The sequence below is a fragment of the Sparus aurata genome, chromosome 13 (assembly GCF_900880675.1).
Source record: "Sparus aurata chromosome 13, fSpaAur1.1, whole genome shotgun sequence".
Lineage (NCBI taxonomy): Eukaryota > Metazoa > Chordata > Actinopteri > Spariformes > Sparidae > Sparus > Sparus aurata.
Genome location: NC_044199.1, coordinates 29,719,173 through 29,737,674, shown reverse-complemented (window position 1 = coordinate 29,737,674; position 18,502 = coordinate 29,719,173). Strand labels below are relative to the sequence as shown.

General features: G+C 42.7%; 2 protein-coding genes across 2 annotated transcripts; one reads left to right on the top strand and one right to left on the bottom strand.

The window, feature by feature from the left end:
- Window positions 1–7,319: 7,319 nt before the first annotated feature.
- Window positions 7,320–9,841, top strand: LOC115593829 (uncharacterized). Its single transcript, XM_030437513.1, has 2 exons — window positions 7,320–7,525; window positions 8,794–9,841. Exons 1-2 carry the CDS (start codon window positions 7,398–7,400, stop codon window positions 9,839–9,841), a joined length of 1,176 nt encoding a protein of 391 aa, XP_030293373.1. The 5' UTR covers window positions 7,320–7,397.
- Window positions 9,842–11,793: 1,952 nt separating this feature from the next.
- Window positions 11,794–15,667, bottom strand: LOC115593731 (uncharacterized). The gene is made up of 4 exons (XM_030437343.1): window positions 15,421–15,667; window positions 12,961–13,171; window positions 12,442–12,554; window positions 11,794–12,050 (listed from the first exon to the last, which is right to left on the bottom strand). The coding sequence occupies exons 1-4, from the start codon at window positions 15,598–15,600 to the stop codon at window positions 11,889–11,891; spliced, it is 666 nt and encodes a 221-aa protein (XP_030293203.1). The 5' UTR covers window positions 15,601–15,667; the 3' UTR covers window positions 11,794–11,888.
- Window positions 15,668–18,502: the final 2,835 nt, after the last annotated feature.

Genomic DNA, 18,502 nt, shown 5'->3' with positions numbered 1-18,502 from the left:
CTGCGGTCTGTACTGTGTACTATAACAAACACACAGGGAGGGTGATGAAGGTTAATCAAATAACGTCCACTTCATGTTGGAGTTGTTGGGTCATTTTATCAGAAAAAGCAGATTCATAAAATTATTTTCACATCATGATATGTTCACTGTCTCTGTTTCAATGAATGAGAAAGAATTACAGAATAGATACATGTCTAAATATAAGACAAATAATGAAGTATATATTTCATAAGTGTAATGATTAGCACTTGCATTTGTTTGTACTTTAATTTATCTATATCTGTATATATTTATTTACATGCTTCCAAAATATATACATCACTTTGGACTCAGGAGATGTTATTTATTATGAAACATGCTACATTACACAAAAAAAACAATGAATGATGTGTTTATTTTTGCTCTTTTGATGAGTGAAAGTGAAATGTGGTCATCAACACCTACATTAGGATGAACATGATTAATGCCGGTCTCCAACAGCCCCCCCTAGAGGCTGGAGCCCAGAAAGCTTTCCCCTATTTACCCTCTTATTGTCAGCTCTGGCTATAGAGACTAAAGATGGCTGCAAAAAATTAAAATTTCAATGAAAAATACCAAAACCCACAGATGATCAATGTAAAAACTATGAAAGCATCTGCTTTTCGTTGTCTTTAGTGGCCAAGGAGTGAAAAAAACACCCTCTGTCTCTGTGAAAGCATAAAGCTCCAAAAGAAGAAACTTTTTCAACTGTTAATCTCTTTTTCTGGTGGGCAGATTGTTGTTTGAATTTTCACCATTTTTAGTAACTTCACAATTTGTACCTCAGAGAGTCTGAAAATAATGGGGCAACAGTGGAGGAGAACAGAATAACACTGTTTACACTGCAGGACTCTTAAAGATGTAGTCTGGCCTTTACTGTGGTACAGGGATTAGACCTGAACCAGTCTCTTTGCTATGCTGTGAACCACCAGAGGAAAATAGTGCAAAATGAATTGTAAGTTACACAGTGGAGGGAACAAAGCTCATTAACAGAGACTAGTCTGCTGGAGTGTGCAGATTAACACACCACAAACTGTTTCCTTTTGACTTGATCTTGCTGACTGTCACTGGATTTGTATTTTGCTGTTCATTAATGAATGCCTGTTTATTTTGGCAGCTGTTGTGCTGGAGTTTATATTCACTAATCTCAATTCTATGTGCAGACACAAACAGCAGATGGCAGAAGAATCATCTGTTTCCACTAACCTACCTCACCAACACATCAACACTGACTTGAACACATTGTGTACTGAGTTCATGTTGGTGTTTTTAGGTTAAATGCTGCTTTTCTGTAGATAATAATCACATACCTTGCAGGTAATTTGATTGTATGCATTTAAAGCTGTGGCTGCAAATTGATCAGGATAACTTCGAGGTAATATTGTGGGTGAACGAGCCGATAATCCTCAGGTGTTGTGGCTATTGGCTGAATCTCACACTTTCATATCATTTGTATTTTCTATCTGCAAACTTTAAGGAATTAAAAATACTTTTAGCAATCTCAAAAAGTTCAGAGTCCCTCTCCTGTCAATTTTAGGATCAAAACAACCAGTGACTGAATTATTTTTGAAATGATGTATCATTTAATTGATACATCTTAAATATCTTTCATAATATTTTTCATGTGCAGTCGTGGCACTCATTCATCAATTAATTAAACAAAAGGGAAACAGGCTTGAAACAGTAAGTTTTGTCCCCTAAAAAAGATATGTGATGAGTGCATGATTCATCTATGTAAGTCTAAGTATGAGACAAATGCAGCTGCTAACACATATTTGGTTGTATAAAAGGTCACGTGTTCTGTGTCTTGCTATTGCAGCACTTGATTGAAGCTGCATCACATTGATACAAATGTAGCCCGGTCAAATTTAAAATAACACAGGACACAACTAATTTACGGGATCTTTATTTCTCTGAATACTCTTTAAAAAATGAGAGTAGTATGAAATTATCTTGGAGAGTTAAATTTGGTTTAGGTTTTAACAAAGATTTCATTCACAAACAAAAATGGACATCTTCAGGCATGAAGAATCTCACTTCACGTAATATCTTACTCTTCAAAACTCAAATGACTTCACCTATCTTGGTTAACAATATCTCTGACTGAAAGTGCATTAATGCCAGTGCATTAACAACTCATGAACAACTCCATGTAAATACATGCATCAACATGCATGAACAGCTTGATGTGAGTACAAGAATAACTGTAGCGGTAGCTCTTAACACTATCTCTGTGCTAACTCAGATGCACATCATGCGGCGACAGGCCGTCAAACTCATGCAGCTCCTCTCGAAAAACGGCAAATATCCCTCCTGGTGAACAGGTGAGTCTCTCTCTAAGCGGACGCGGTTCATCACTTCCTGTTTCTGGTCCGCGATTCTCACTATCTCTCACGTGATCTCCTACAGAACATCTCACAGTCTGGGGCCCAGCGCCATCTAGTGGCTTTAGTGTGAACTCTTATTTCCACTTGGCTACACAAACAAAAGTTACAAATGTGTTGATGAAGGTTCTCAGTCATCCAGGTCATGGTAAATCTAGGTGCTGTATCGTAGGCAACTGGATTTGTTTCACTTTCTTGAAGGCGTTTCTCATCCAAGAGGCTTCTTCAGTTCTAACTAACTGGAGGGGAGTTGCCGGCTTTTAAACCCTGTGTGGGAGTGTCCTTACAGAGTCGTTAAGGACACGTGTGAGCTCTGAGTTTAAGAGTCGTTAGGGCCACTTGTGTGTCGTTGGTCAAACCAGCCTTCATGTGGGTTTCTACGGCTAGGTGAGCCCAGGTGTGAATGGATGTTAAGCTGTAAAATGATGTGTAATTTCAGCAGAAATAGCAGAATTCTGAAATGATTTGAAGTTTGTGACATTTTGGCTCTTTCATGAAGGAAAACACTCCAAGGCAATATTTCAGGAGAATGTGTTACTTTCAGATTCATTACACAACTTTATTTAAAAATTCCAAAACAATCATGCAGGAGTAAAATGGAGATAAATCAAAGCTTTACAGGCTTCGGCCAATCACACTTCAGGAATAACTGGGCTTCACGTTTTAAAAATGTGAGGTAATATTTTTGGAAAAAATCGTCAACAGACAACAGACCGTGTGTTGATTGAATGCTGGAGATGGTGAGAGAGAAAAAAAACATACAACTCATGTTAGCTGTGTTTTTTCACCCGTCCCGCCAGTCGAAAAGTGACATTGATCTTTGAATAGAATGCAATACTAAAATCAAAAGCCAGAAAAGTCACGTGAGATCTTGCGTGGATAGTTCTTGCCGGAAGACAGTAGCGTTCCACCTTAACTCTCCTTCATATTACGTCGCATTTAGAGATCGGCGGTTCTTGGAAAACACAACTGCTAACTTGAGTTCTTCAAAAACTTTCTTTTTAATAAACTCTGTGTACACTAACAATGTTTTCAATGCTCGTGTTCATATTGTCATGCCCCACGCTAGGGAAACAGGGGCACAATATAAATGAAGCAGAGAATGATGTTTTGCAACCAGAAAAGTTATAATTTATTGTTCACAGCTCATGTCACACAAAGGGCGCTGTACCAAAATGGTGGACACAGTTCCCTTTTTGTGGCGGATTTCTAGGTTGAAATCCTGTACCAAGAGAGACCACCTCATCAAACACTGGTTCGCGTTCCGCATCTGGTTCAGGAAAACGAGTGGGTTGTGGTCAGTGAGCACGGAAACGGGTAAAGAACCGGAACCAAGATACACCTCAAAATACTGTAATGCCAGCAGTAGGGAGAGAGCCTCCTTCTCTATGGTGCTGTAGTTAAGTTGTGGAACACTGAACTTTTTGGAGAAATAACAAATGGGATGAACGATACCTTTCTCATCCTCCTGCAGCAACACAGCCCCGGCCCCACTGGCACTGGCATCCACCTCCAACTTAAACTGGCGAGTGAAGTTTGGGGCTGCCAGGACAGGTGTGCTGCAGAGGAGAGCTTTACAGGAACGAAAAGCGACATCACAAGCATTGGTCCAAACAAACGTTTTTTTTTACACTGGTCAGACTGGTGAGAGGGGCAGCTACATCAGCAAAGTTTCGGCAAAAACTCAGATAATACCCCGCCATACCCAGAAAGCGGCGGAGCTCACGCCTGGTTTTGGGGACGGGATAATCCAGTATGGCCTGGACTTTGGCCTGGACAGGGCGCACTTGGCCTTGGCCCACCTGTTTGCCAAGGTAAGTGACTGTGGCCTTACCAAACTCACATTTCGCCAAGTTAAGAGTAAGGTTGGCGTCTCTCAACCTATCAAAAATCACTTCCAGAGTTTTTATGTGCTCTGACCACGACTCAGAATATGCAACAACATCATCCAAATACACTTCACAATTATTCACATCTGATAAGACAAGGTGCATCAAACGCTGGAATGTGGCAGGTGCGTTTCGGAGACCAAACGGCATGACAGTGTACTGCAGAAAACTGTCAGGCGTGACAAAAGCTGAGATCTCGGAAGCACGTGATGTTAACGGGACTTGCCAGTATCCCTTCAGGTGGTCAAGTTTAGTAACAAACTTTGCTGAACCAACTCTGTCAACACAGTCTTCCATGCGGGGAAGAGGATAGGAGTCGGGCTTTGTGACATTGTTCACTTTTCTAAAGTCTGTACAAAACCGTGCCGTCAGATCATTCTCCAATAAATACTCAACCTCCTTTTTAAAGAGGGAGCGCTTGGTGGGGTTGACACGGTAGGCATGTTGTTTAATTGGCAGGTGTTGACCGACATCAATATCATGAGACAGAACAGTAGTGCAGGTGGGAGTGTCAGAAAACAGAGTGCAGTGACTGTCAATCAGAGTAATAATGTCAGCTTGGGCGGGACCATCTAGATGCTGCAAATGAACAGAGAGATTTTTCAACATTTCAGAACAAGGGGAGCCATTTACACAGAGACCATCACTTTCTGGTGAGTATAGGGTAGGAGGGACAGAGGTGACGGTGGCTACGCTACATACATCACCGACAACACCGCGGGTGACATATGGTTTCAGCATATTCACATGACAAACTCGAGTTTTTCGCTTGCGGTCAGGAGTGGCGACAACAAAATCAGTTTCACATTACTGTTTTTCAATCACATAAGGGCCACAAAACTTGGCTTGGAAAGCAGAACTGGGGAGTGGGAGAAGAACGAGCACTTTGTCGCCAACCTGAAAAACTCGCTTCACAGACTTTTTTTCAAATATTCCTTTCATTTTTTCCTGAGAAACCCCCAGCGAGCGGCGCGCAGCTTCACGTGCCGCGTGCAACCTCTCCCTGAATTGACTCACATAGTCAAGCACGTTGGAGCTGGGGCTAGCTGTGTCAGACAGGAACTTTTCACGGAGCAGACGGAGTGGACCACGCACTGTGTGTCCAAACACTAATTCGGCAGGGCTGAAACCAGTGGACTCCTGCACGGTTTCCCTTGCAGCTAAGAGGAGAAAAGGCAGATCCTCGTCCCAATCTTTCCCTGTTTCTAAGCAGTACTTTTTCATCATGGATTTTAGCGTCTGATGAAAACGCTTGAGCGCGCCCTGGGATTGGGGATGATAGGCGCTGGACGTTCTGTGGGGGATAGACAGTGAGGAAAGGACTTGAGCAAACAGTTTGGATGTGAAATTTGTGCCTTGGTCAGTTTGGACATACTTTGGCAGACCGAAAGTGGAGAAGAAATTCACAAGTACTTTAACAACAGCTCTGGCTTTTAAAGTGCGCAGCGGAAAAGCCTCGGGATACCGAGTAGCAGCGCACATCAATGTGAGCAGATACTGATGCCCGGACTTAGTTTTAGGAAGTGGACCTACACAGTCAAGGATGATGTGCTCAAAGGGTTCACCTAGAGCTGGAATGGGCTGTAACGGAGCGGGAGGAATGGTTTGGTTTGGTTTACCTACAACCTGACACACATGACAGGAGTGGCAGAACCGGGACACATCGGACTTCAGACCTGGCCAGAAGAAATAACGCAGGATTCGCTGGTAAGTTTTCTTAATTCCTAAATGACCAGCGAATGTATCATGAGTAAGACTGAGAACTTGGGCTCGGAACCTTTGGGGAACCACCACCTGCTGCACTGAGTTCCACCCCAGATTTCCCACAGCAGGCGGGTGCCAATTACGCATCAGAAGGTCATCCACAACACAGTACACAGGAGTCTCCGAGTCAGTGGCGGCTGCCGTCACACAGGCAGCCAGGGACGGGTCAATTTTCTGGGCTTGAATGAACACACTACGATCCACTTTAAGAGCAAGCTCTGCCTCAGCAGGCAACAAGTTATCAATTTTCTTATTTTTAACCGTGGGGTTTTCTGTATTCACAGGTTCATCAACAGGACACAGAAAGGAGTCAGACAGATTTAACACTTCATCAAATTTTCGGGACTGTGCACAGGTCACGGCACAGGCAGGAAACACAGCAGACACAGACGGACTGGGATCGGGCACAGGATTATCAACAACTTCAGGTGTCAGAAAAACTTTCTCCCCGGCCAAATCATTGCCAAGGATGAGCGCCACGCCCGTACTGGCAAGCGTGCGCGGACACCGATTTTCATCGGACCGGAGACGATGGAGGAGCGAAGGAAAACAGTGTGCAGTGGGGCCCTTAAAAGACTCATTTCAACCCCCAACACGAGGATGTCAGAGCCATGAAAAGACCGCTCTGAAAAAGGCAGAACATCTTGGAGTATGAGCGACTGAGTAGCTCCGGTGTCACGCAAGATTACAATGGGCACCTGATCGTTATCCTTGCCTGTAAGCGAGACTGAACCTTTGTGGATAAACGGCTTATAACACTCATCAACTTCGTCATCACCATGTTCTGGCGGACTGATTGGCGGAGGGGGAGCAGACTGGACTAAACCCACACTTTTGGGTCGTTTTGAGTTCTGACCATCTTTGCGCCGGAGAGTAGGACAGTTAGCAATGAAATGCCCTGACTCATGGCAGTAAAAACACTCACGATCGGAAGGACTTTGACTGGAGCGCAGGGGAGGGCTGGCCTGAACTCTTGGATTTTTACCCGCACCGGCAACTGGAAAGTATTTGCGGCGCACGAGGGAAAAACAGCACGGTGAGTTAAAACAAACTCGTCAGCACCCACAGCAGCTTTAGCCAAAGTTTCAACTTTCTGCTCATTCAGATAAACCACAATTCTTTCGGGTAGACACTTTTTAAACTCTTTCAAAAGAATGAGCTCTCGGAACTGATCAAACTTAGTGACTTTACAAGCTGCGCACCACTTATCAAGCAGAACAGACTTCTCCCTTGCAAATCCGCTTGTTAAGTCGTGACGTAGCAACGGTCCGATAATACTGTTTCCGGGTCCAAGCTGGGTCCAAGCCTCTACTGTGGAGGCTGAAGCGCACGTCTTTTCAACATGCCACAGTGCTGTGTCCCCTGTTGCCTGAACAGATCGGAGTTTAAGAAAACTGATGGTATTCAGTTGTCATTCTACCGCTTCCCCTGCGATGAAAGAGAGAAGAGGAAATGGCTGCAGTTGATACGGTAAGTTACAATTCTTATACGAATAAAGAAAAATAAAAGCAGTGTTCGCTACCTAGCTAACGTTAGCACCCACTCGCAAAAGCCAATCCGGCTCTTTGCGGATACCCCTGATATAACTTAGGTAATGGGTTAAGTTAGGGTGTTTGTTGTCATGAATTCACATCTTCGTGTTTCGATCTTCAGCCTTTTTCTAGCTAGCCGCCTTAGCTAGCGATTAGCCCTGAGGGCTAACGAAGATCGCTAGCGATGCGGCCACCCTCATGTTTCAACCGAAACATGAAAATGGGGGGTAATGTTAACGTTAAGTAGCATGAAAAACCCTATAAAACCCATAGCACAGGGTTATCCGTTTTGATAGAATCTGTGCTGCCCAGTTCAATTTAGCTAATCATGGGTATCAGCAAAGGGCCGGAGTAGCTACAGGTTTTTGTTCTAACCAAGGAAGAGCACAGCTGATACTCATGTCATCATGTTACCTGTTAAATCCTGTTCTAACCAGTTCTCATTAACGTTATGCATATACTGTAAAATACCAATTAATAGCCGGGATGTTTATTTGTTTCAATCACTCAACAGACCAGGCGGCAATTTGGGACAGGCGTTTAATTCCTTCCTCACAAAAATCCGGGATGAAAATGACACAAACTTCGCCAGCTTCTCTGTGAACTCTCTGGCATCCTTCTGCAAGTGAAGTTGTTGCGGTGGAGGAAACGATTTAGCTGACCAGCACTCGCTGCAAACTCCTCATCTCTGCTGTCACTCACGGTGGTGTAGATTTGTTTCTGACTTCCAGAAAGCAAGCACAATATATGAAAAAGGCAAAAAAGAAAAACGTGCAGTATCAGTGGTCACGTCTTCTTCCTTGATTTAAAAAAAATTAATGAAGTAGACCCAGCATTTATTTGGAACCGGTGGTTATTTATCAAAATATGCACCCAGCGTTTAAAGGGGACCCTGCGATTAATTGAAACCCGACTATTAATTGGTAATATAGGTACATTAGTGCACAACCTGTCTACACCTGCTACTACAGTATTATATTTTATTTTATTACTATTTTTTAACTTAAGCACTATTTTATGTCTTAGATTCTTAATTTTGATGTCACTTTTAGTTGCTTGTTTCTTTTTTCTACATATTTCGTTGGAGGAAGCCTCAGATTTCAGATTTTCATTGTCAATGGCTGCTTCACTGTAATTGTTGTGCACATGACTAAGAAAGAACTTAAGTAATGATGATCAATTTAATTCATCTTTCTTTTTTAACAGGCGTGAAAACTTCACCCCAAACTGCAACTCCAGGGTGTGCAGTTGGCACTTCCCCAATGGCAAAGCTGCTGGGCCATCGCGGTTTGCATGGAACGAGGGGAAGATCCTACAATACCCCGACCCATTAAGCCATACCCCCAAACGGAAGAAGCAAGCACAAGAAACACCTACCAGTGGCGAGGAGGAAGGAATCCATCAACTACACAGTGCTGAAATTGCAACTGCACAGACTCCTAGTACATCTAAAAGTCTTGTGGTGCTTGAGATAGAGAATGAGATGCTGAGAGAAGAGAATGAGAAATTGAAAAAACAATTGGAGAAACAGAAGCAAACCTTTTCCTTCAGTCAAATTCAAAACAATCCTGACAGAGTCCAATATTTCACTGGATTGCCTGATGCTGCCACTGTCCTGTTTTTGGAGGCGCTTCTTTCCAAATTCGAGTTACAATATCATTCTGATTGGACTGTCCAAATGATGCCCCTAGTGGATCAATTGCTTCTGACCTTAATGAAGCTTAGACTTAATTGCGGCCACGTAGACCTTGCAACAAGGTTTAATTGTAGCACAGCCACAGTAACAAACATCTTTACCACAATCATTAGTGCGCTGTATGACATTTTGTATGTTGGTATGCTCGAAAACAACATCCCCTCGACAGCCAAGAACCAAACATCGCTGCCAGACTGCTTCCGGCCCTTTCCTAACTGTAGGATAGTGCTTGACTGCACCGAGGTTGCAGTCTCTAACACAGAGAGGCTCGACACACAGAGCCATTTGTACAGCCAGTACAAAGGACGGACCACACTGAAGGCTCTAATTGGTGTGGCTCCCAATGGAGTGATTACCTTCGCCAGTGACTTGTACGGAGGGAGTGCCTCAGACAAGGCAATAACAGCTGACTGTGGACTTCTCCAACATCTACAACCAGGTGATATGGTTATGGCTGACAAGGGCTTCACAATTCGGGACATTTTGCCAGAGGGTTTTGCTGAACATCCCGTCTTTCCTTGTAAACGGACAGTTCACACAGGAGGAAGTGAACAATAACAGACTAATCTCCAGTGCCAGGATACATGTAGAGCGATCCATTCAGAGGCTGAAATTGTTTGGCATTTTGCACCACATCCCATACCAGTTCAGAAAAAACATCAACAAGATACTGAAAGTGTGTGTGTGTCTTACAAATTTACAAACACCCATTCTCCGCGAAATTGAATGAATGAATGAACTGGAGCTGCAACAAATTGTTGCAATCCATGAATAATACTTTTTTATTTTTACTACATGAAGCTAACTTGTACTACTGATTCTTTAACTACATGATGCTAATAATAATTGTGTTCTTACTAGATTTAGCTAATGATACTTGTGTTCTTTTACTGATTATTTAACTACATTAGAAACTGAGAATACCTATGTACTTGTAGAATTAACTGATTGTCGATGTGTGTTGAAACTTGTTGAATAACGCTGATTCGTGCCTGTTAAGGGAGAGACGGGTGTGCATTGTCACCCTGTGGGCATCTTCCCATTTTCCTGTTCTTAATTGTTTGTTTTGAAAACCTTTTATTAAAAAAGTAATACCAAACAACGACAACAAAAATGTGTTCTCTTCGTTTATATCCAGTAAATTGCACTGTTAAGTCCCATAACTTAACGTATAACACATATCACAATTAATTAAACATTGATAAAGATCATTGGTCATTCAGGGTGATAGTAATGATAATAATTAATTTGTAATGCACTTTACATTAAAACAAATCTCAAAGTGCACATGTACAGATATTAATGAGGACACTGATGAGGCAGGCCCTTAAAATCACCACTGTCTTCCTTCACAAACAATATTAGCTGATGCCTTCAGGTAGAAGGTACAGGTTATCAACTGGAAACAGATAAGATATATACAGAATTTATACAGATATATACAGAATTTATACAGACATAAATTCTCCTTCCACTGTACAAAATCAAGCTGCTGAGGAGTGGGAGATGAAGTGTGCGTAGGCTGCTGAACTTTTTCTTTGGATCATGTTGATGTTGGATGTCAAAGAATAGCTGAATGTCTTGTGTGCTTTTTGAGATGTTGTCAATGTTGAATGTCGGTATTGAATGTGCACCTAGATGTCTGTGTTTTTGGGATGTTTTTATGTTAAAGGGAAACCTTGCTTGTTTGATTTACAAATGCAACAAAATGTGTGGTAGGAAACAGTCCTTATAAAAGGTTTCCAGAGTGTCAATATTAGCAGCCCATGTTGGATCTTTGAGCACTTGCAGGATGACAAGGTCAAGAGGAGTCCAAACAAGCAGGTGACAACTATTAGCTCTGGTCAGGTGTAGGTTGCCCTGGATCTGATGCCAGTAGTTGTGATTTTGTTTGAGTGAGAGGGAACCAGTTACCTCATCCAACACCAGAAAAAAATCTCTACTCTCTGCTGCCTGCAGGACAGTCTTGGTTCTAGCTGACCACGGACACTTCACCTCAATAATGCAGTCATCAGATACCGTCCCATCTGGAGATCCACCAAGTAGGCCACTGTCAGACAGGAACACTCCCCTCTCCTGTATAATGGCACCAGTGTGCTCTGTGTATTCCTTCTTTGCCCTTGGCTCATGGAGGATTCCCCAATCACATGCCTTGGAAAAAAAAAAAAAAGAACATACCACTTAGCTCCTGGAGAGAGTGGGGAGACATCAAAAACATGCAGGGCAGTAACTCTCCAGGAGCAGGTTGGTGACCACTTGCTTGTATTCTTAGGAGCACAGATGCCTTCAGTATAAATAAACATTTATTACCCACAACTTACTTTAGATCCTTCTTTGAGGTTGTACTGGCCAAGCAGGGTTTTGAATAGGGAAGGCGGGTAAGACTTTCGCTTGAATGCTGCCAAGACCAGACCAAAGTTGCTTGCTGTGATTCGCTTCTTGCGATATGCCGACCTGTTATGAAGAAACCCAAACAAAAAAAGAGAGATGGTGTTGGTTCTTGCTTAACATCTCTCACACCCTCTGCAGCTACAATTTGTCAAAGTTTCTGAGAAGTTGAGCAGCTTCAATTACTAGTTTTGTATTGTTTTTATTAATGCGTTTATTACCATAATGCGTTCTTTGCTTGCCCAACTGTGGCTCCCTCAATCTGCTCCTTCTCATGCCAAGTGACAGCAAGGGATGGCAGCACATAAAGAGCCTTATCCTCTGCTTGAGCAAAACCTGGGCTGGTCACCAGCCCATCAAATGTCTTGACAGGAAGAGTCTGGATTTAATGTTAAGCACACAGTGTCAAATATTTCGAAATATCCACATACTTTTGGCCACAGTGTATTCAAAATACCTTTAAATTAAAGCGGAGAGGCTGATGTCTGTAACTTGCAAGGAGTTTACAGACATATCTGTGTAGTTTACATTACGTGTCAAACCAAATTTGTCATGGGCCTAAACTATGTAATATTTGTTTTAACTACAAATTACGCTAGTTTGAAACCCCTGGTTCAAGTTATGAGAAATTATGAAAATATTGCTTCAAAAGTTGCTCAAACTTGACTTGATATTATTGTGTGGGATGACTGTACTCTAGCTGAATTGTCACTGATTTGATGCAATGTAATATGGTGTTTCTGGTAACATACAAAAGACATAAATCGTACCTGAGGTGTTTCTGGACTCAAAATCCACCCCATTCCAGTAAAACGCCCAAGCTGTGACAAGGATGCCAGTGCCCATTCCTTGTCTTCCTGGGTGACAGGTCTTTTGATTCCAGCTGAAATAATAGAGTTAGAGATTATTTCAAGTGTTATGTCATTCTATAATTAGGGGTACATGTCATGTCCATAGACTTTCTTTTATCAATTTATTTATTTATTCACTTAAAGCAATGATCAATTTTACATCAAGACACATTTCTCTTTTATTTTACACAAAAAGTCAACAGATCCCATCATTTATTTAGCAAGAAATGCATATACTAAACTGGAATTTGTTTTTTTTGCTGTCCGATTTGCTAAATGTCTGTTTTGCTCTTCAGATTAAACCTAAATTACATGTTTTTGTATAATATTTTCATAAATATTTGTTCAAAATATTATATCTTATATTTTCTTTCTAAGGTTTAGCAAATAACTCAAACCAGCAACAACATCAGTATCACTTGTAAATTAATTACTAACCTCGTGTTGTGGATGGTGTCATCTCAGACACTCTCTTGGCTGCAATTTCATCCATTTTCGGTGTCTTCGCCCTCCTCCACACGCATTCCACGTCGGTGCGGGACACATTTTTCTCCACCCAAATCAACAAGGCTGCCATATGGTGGCACTTGTCTCTGCCGATTGGGCACTCGCAGGTGCTGTACCTCACTGACTGACCCTCAACGTGCACCTATATTGAAAACAGTTTTACCCTCACCCTAACACATCTGAAAGACATTGCATGTGCTGTGTTTACATTTACAACAATACTTGTGTAGCTAGACAGGGGGTGGCAGATCATTAAATGTCGACTAGCCTAACCTCACTAACCCTCCAAATCCTGGCTCATACATATTTAGTTTTTCAACTTTGTTTAGGTCCAGAGTTATAGCAGTACTGGGGTGGATTCCAGAAAGCGGGTTTAGTGAAAACCTGAGATGAGGGAAACTCTGGGTTTCAGTTCCAGAAAGAGAGGTAACTTAAACTCTGGGTCAGTTTCTATGATAACAAACCCTGACTTTCTCTCTGTCTCCTCTCTCTCACAGAGCAAGACGCACAGTTTTATTCCCTCATTGATTCCGTCTCTATCAAAGCGTGTATCGAAGTGCAAATCACCCACCACATTATTACTGGATCAGATTGTGAGTTTACAGTCATGTCTCTATATGTTCAATCTCTATATATTTGAACATCAACTATATTTTTAAGGGTAACCCTCTTTCAAATCATAGCACAATGTGTTAACATTGTCTCTGCAAAGGTTGATTTATAACAAGTGCAGCAGAACAAAATTAGAGAGGTTTTAGCAAAGACATCTTAGGCGAAGTCTCCAAAATGGACATTTTGGCACATTTTGGCACCATTTGTGCCATTTGTATTTTCTGATGTACATCACTAATGGTGTTCAAAACATCCAAATACAACAGTTTTTGGCTTATATACACACACACACACACACACACACACACACACACACACACACAGTATATTATATTATATTATATTATATTAGATTTCCCATTCGAAAAATTATCACAAAAGCAATTGCATCTTGAATCCAAATGGACCAGATTTATTTTACAACACTGCAAACATTTCTGTGAACTATAAAAACACACAGCACATAAAAACAACTACTTACACTTTTATTTACAGGAGTGTCATGTGCCTACTGCACTATTGTCCATCATGCCACAGCTGAAAGCAGTTTTTTGTGGATGTGAGGCAGAGAGGAATATTACACTTCTTTCCTGGAGAAGCGGTATTTTTGTTTTCCTATACTTTGGCCTCTGTCTCTGTGGCGAATCGGCGTAGCTGCAAGTGCTATGTGTCATCTAAATCTGTGAAGTCTGCCCTTTCAGATGAGGGGTAGCTCGGGTGTTTTGCATCATGTACTGTAGCATAAGAGCCAGAAATGTGGCAGCTTCAGCTTTATAATTTATATTTGAGTTAGTCTATTTAGTTATTGTATATAATTCAGCCTTTAATTGTATTGTTTCTTTTTTCTACCTTATTGTTTTTGTATTCTGATTTATGTCAAGTGGCTTTAACACTTTAATTTCCCTTTGAGATTAATGAAGTACTCTGTCCATCAACCAGTGTCTCATATAACTGTACCCTGTGCTGGTTAAAAATGACAAAAGTAATAATTCAGAGTAATGTAAACTTTTCAAATGTTTCTCTGTTCCCCTATTTCCCCACCTCTTAACTATATGTAACGTTACTGTATTTGTTTATTATCCAAGTTTGTCTTTTGCATCCCTCGGGATCAACTCGTCTCCGTCCTCCTCACCCTCTGCCATCTTTCCATCAAGTAACGTAACTCACTCAAGCTAACCTGTCTGTCCCCGTGCAGCAGAGACGTTGTATGCAAGGATTAGTCCGTGGTGTCACCGTCATACGGGAGTGCTTCTGTCGGCTCCACATACACGGCCATGTGTGGCGGTGGCATCACCGACTTAACCTTTCATTTCAGACCGCTACAGAAAGCTCCGCTGCGCTGAACTTCAGAGGTGTTCATAAAAATGTAGCTTGTGTGGACGCTACCGCGCTACTTGGTCAATAAAAGAGTTAAGCTACTGAAAAGCTATTTCATTCAGAAAATAGCGACGCTACCACCACGCTACTGAGAAATGTAGTTAAACTAGTAAGCGACGTTACTGCCCAACACTGTTTAAATGGAGGCGCTGCCTTTTATTTACCCGTTGCCATGGTGAATCGTAGTATCGGCGCTCAGGCTGCTTTGGACCCGGCAATTCAGATTTTTTATCGCAGGGTTCATCAACTCAGAGTTCAGGGTTAGGCTCAGTTTGTTAAACCAGCTTTCTGTAATAGACCCCTGGAAGTTTGTTTTGTGTGTGTTTTTTGTTGTTTTTAAATAATACATATCATCTTTAGATGTCAACTAGCTAGCTAGCTTACTGCTAACTTCTAACTCACCTCAACCTTGTAAACCTTTTTTTTCATGGATGCCTGGACGCTACCCTTGATTATTCCACCTGGCAAAACAGCTACACTCATCACTCTATTGGCGTTAAAAGAATTTAGACCCTTTTTAACTCTCAATGGTGCCTCGCTGAAGAAGGAAGTTACTGTGAAAAGGTTCACTAGTTCCGCCATTGTTGTTTGCTTTTCCGATCTGACGGAGCGTTTGGACCCGGAAATGGATGTTACGTCACCGGTGACGTCAGACTTAACAAGCGGATTCAACATACGTTTGGTTGGCAGATTTTTCACATGTACGGAATTTTTGGCGATACGCCTCTGGGACCAATTCATATGCACGCAACACTGTAGCTTTCACAACAGCATAATCCAAACTGTCATCAATGGATAGGCTCGCACAAACCTCCTGTGCCTTCCCTACCAATTTGCATTGCAGTAGCAGACTCCAAAGATCTTTGGGCCATTTTAAGGTCGCTGCTATGCGTTCTAAAGCATTAAAGTAAGAATCAACTTCACTCTCACGAAAGGATGGGACTAAGGCAATTTGTCTGCTTACATCAAAGTGACCAGGAGAACCGTGAGGGAAAGGCATACTCACAGGAGATGACGCGGGTGGGCGAGACGGGCGGTCCAGCTCCATTGCCCTGATGCGGAGATGCATCAGCTCAACCTCGCGGGTTTTCGTTTGGAGCTCCATCTCTCTGAGGCGGAGGGCAATCCTCAGATCCTCCGTCTCCACCCCAGCCTGAAGTAGAGCCATGGGATCCACACTGTGATCCAGGTGCAGACCCGGAGTGGAGACAGGAGCCGCCACCCCTTCCTCCACCGGGTCGCTGAGGGCTTGTGGGGCCTCAGGAGCCTCCGCTCCCACCTCCCCGTCTAAACCCTCAGAAGCACCATCTGACTGCGGCTGCGTCTCCACTGCGACTATACCACTCTCCACCAGCCTCTCTGACAACACTTTTTTTACCTCTGACTTAAGGGCATTCATAGGAACGGCAACATCAAAGAAAGCAGCAATCACCAACAAATCCTCTTTAGTACATCTGTCCAACTTCTCAAGAGTAGGAGCCTGTGTAAACCCATCCATGTAAAACGTCATCCTATGCTTCCACACATATAGAAAAACTGCCAACCAACAGTACAAACAGACTTACCTCCCCCACGCTATCCCGGACGAGCCCCCAATTTATGTTTTGCCCCACGCTAGGGGGCCAGGGGCACAATATAAATGAAGCAGAGAATGATGTTTTGCAACCAGAAAAGTTCTAATTTATTGTTCACAGCTCATGTGACACAAAATAATAAACAAAAGAGACTGTCTTCTCGACCAGACTAACTTGCCCTGGCCAACCAGAAATCCCACCAAATCCTGTGCCTGAGGATGAGCCTCTGTCTACTGACCCTGCTAATTGGCCTTCAGTTCTGACTGACAGAATTCGGACACAGCTGGTTTGCAGAGGACCAAGTGAGGTACCTGCTGACTTTGTTTTCCCCAGGATGGATGGAAGAAGTTGCCATCACCTGTATTTCAAGAAGACATTGGTTAATGGTGAAAAGATTCCCAGAAGCTGGTTAGTCTATTCAGAGAAAAACAACAGCCTTTTCTGCTTCTGCTGCAAACTCTTTTCTAAGAGGACAATTAACTTAACAAGCTCAGGCCTGACAGACTGGAAACATGCAAGTTCTTTGCTCACCTCTCACGACAACAGTCCAGAACACCTCAACTCCATGAAAGTATGGAAAGAACTGGCAGTCAGGATAAAAAAGGGGGAAACAATTGATAACCAGGAGATGGCACTTCTAGAGGCTGAGAAGATGAGATGGAGAGCAGTGTTGACCCGTTTGACTGCGATTGTGCAGTCTCTGGCAGTGAGAAATCTGGCACTAATGGTGAGTACAGAAACATTGTTCACGCCATCTAATGGCAATTTCCTCAAAGAGGTTGAACTGATGGCACAATTTGACCCAGTAATGAAAGAGCAACTTAACCGGGTCCAAAAAGTACCTCTGGTCACCCCAGCTACCTCAGTCACAGCATACAGAACGAACTGGTTAATTTGATGAGCAGCAAGAGCATTTTTGAAATGGTGAGTGACATCAAGCAGGCAAAATATTTCTCAGTTATTCTTGATTGCACACCAGACATCAGCCACACCGAACAGCTGTCAGTTGTAATATGTGTGGTGTCACTGACCGAGGAAAAGCCCTGCATAAAGGAACATTTAATGTTTTTTTGGAAGCTGAGGAATCAACAGGTCTGCATTTGGCATCTCTGATTATAAAGAGACTAGAGGAGCTCAAAGTTCCTTTTGAGGACTGCAGAGGACAGGCTTAAGACAATGGGGCAAACATGAAGGGGAAAAACAAGGCTGTTCAAGCCAGGCTTCTACAAATGAATCCAAGAGCTCTTTTTGTGCCATGTGGGGCTCATACCCTGAATTTGGTTGTGGCCGATGCTTCTAAGGCTTCCACTGATGCCATGAATGATTTTGGCATCTTACACAAGCTTTTCACCCTGTTTTCAGCCTCCACTCAGAGATGGGCCATACTGAAAAAACATGTGGGCATCACTTTGAAGATGTGGACTGACACAAGGTGGGAAAGTAAAGTGAAGAGTGTTGAGCCCCTGAGATATCAGGCAGCTGCTGTGAGAGAGGCACTGATTGAGGTGAGAGATCACACTAAAGACCCCATCATTAAGGTTGAGGCCCAGTCCTTGTCGGAGGAGGTGGGATCCTACCGCTTCAGCATCTGTACAGTGGTGTGGTACGACATCTTGAGCCAGACACACCATGTGAGCAAGTTGATGCAGTCTCCCAGCATGCAAGTTGATGTAGCAGTCAGTCTTCTCAACAGGATTGACAAAAGATCTTCAAAGCTACAGGGCAACAGGCTTTGTGACAGCACAGATGTCAGCCAAGGATATTTGTGAAGAAATGAATGTTGAGGCTGTTCTGCAACAGAAGAGACTGAGGTCCACAAAGCGTCACTTCTCCTATGAGGCATTTGATGAGCCTTGTGATGCTCTGAAGAAGCTGGAGGTCACATTTTTCAATGTTGGTGTTGATGCTGC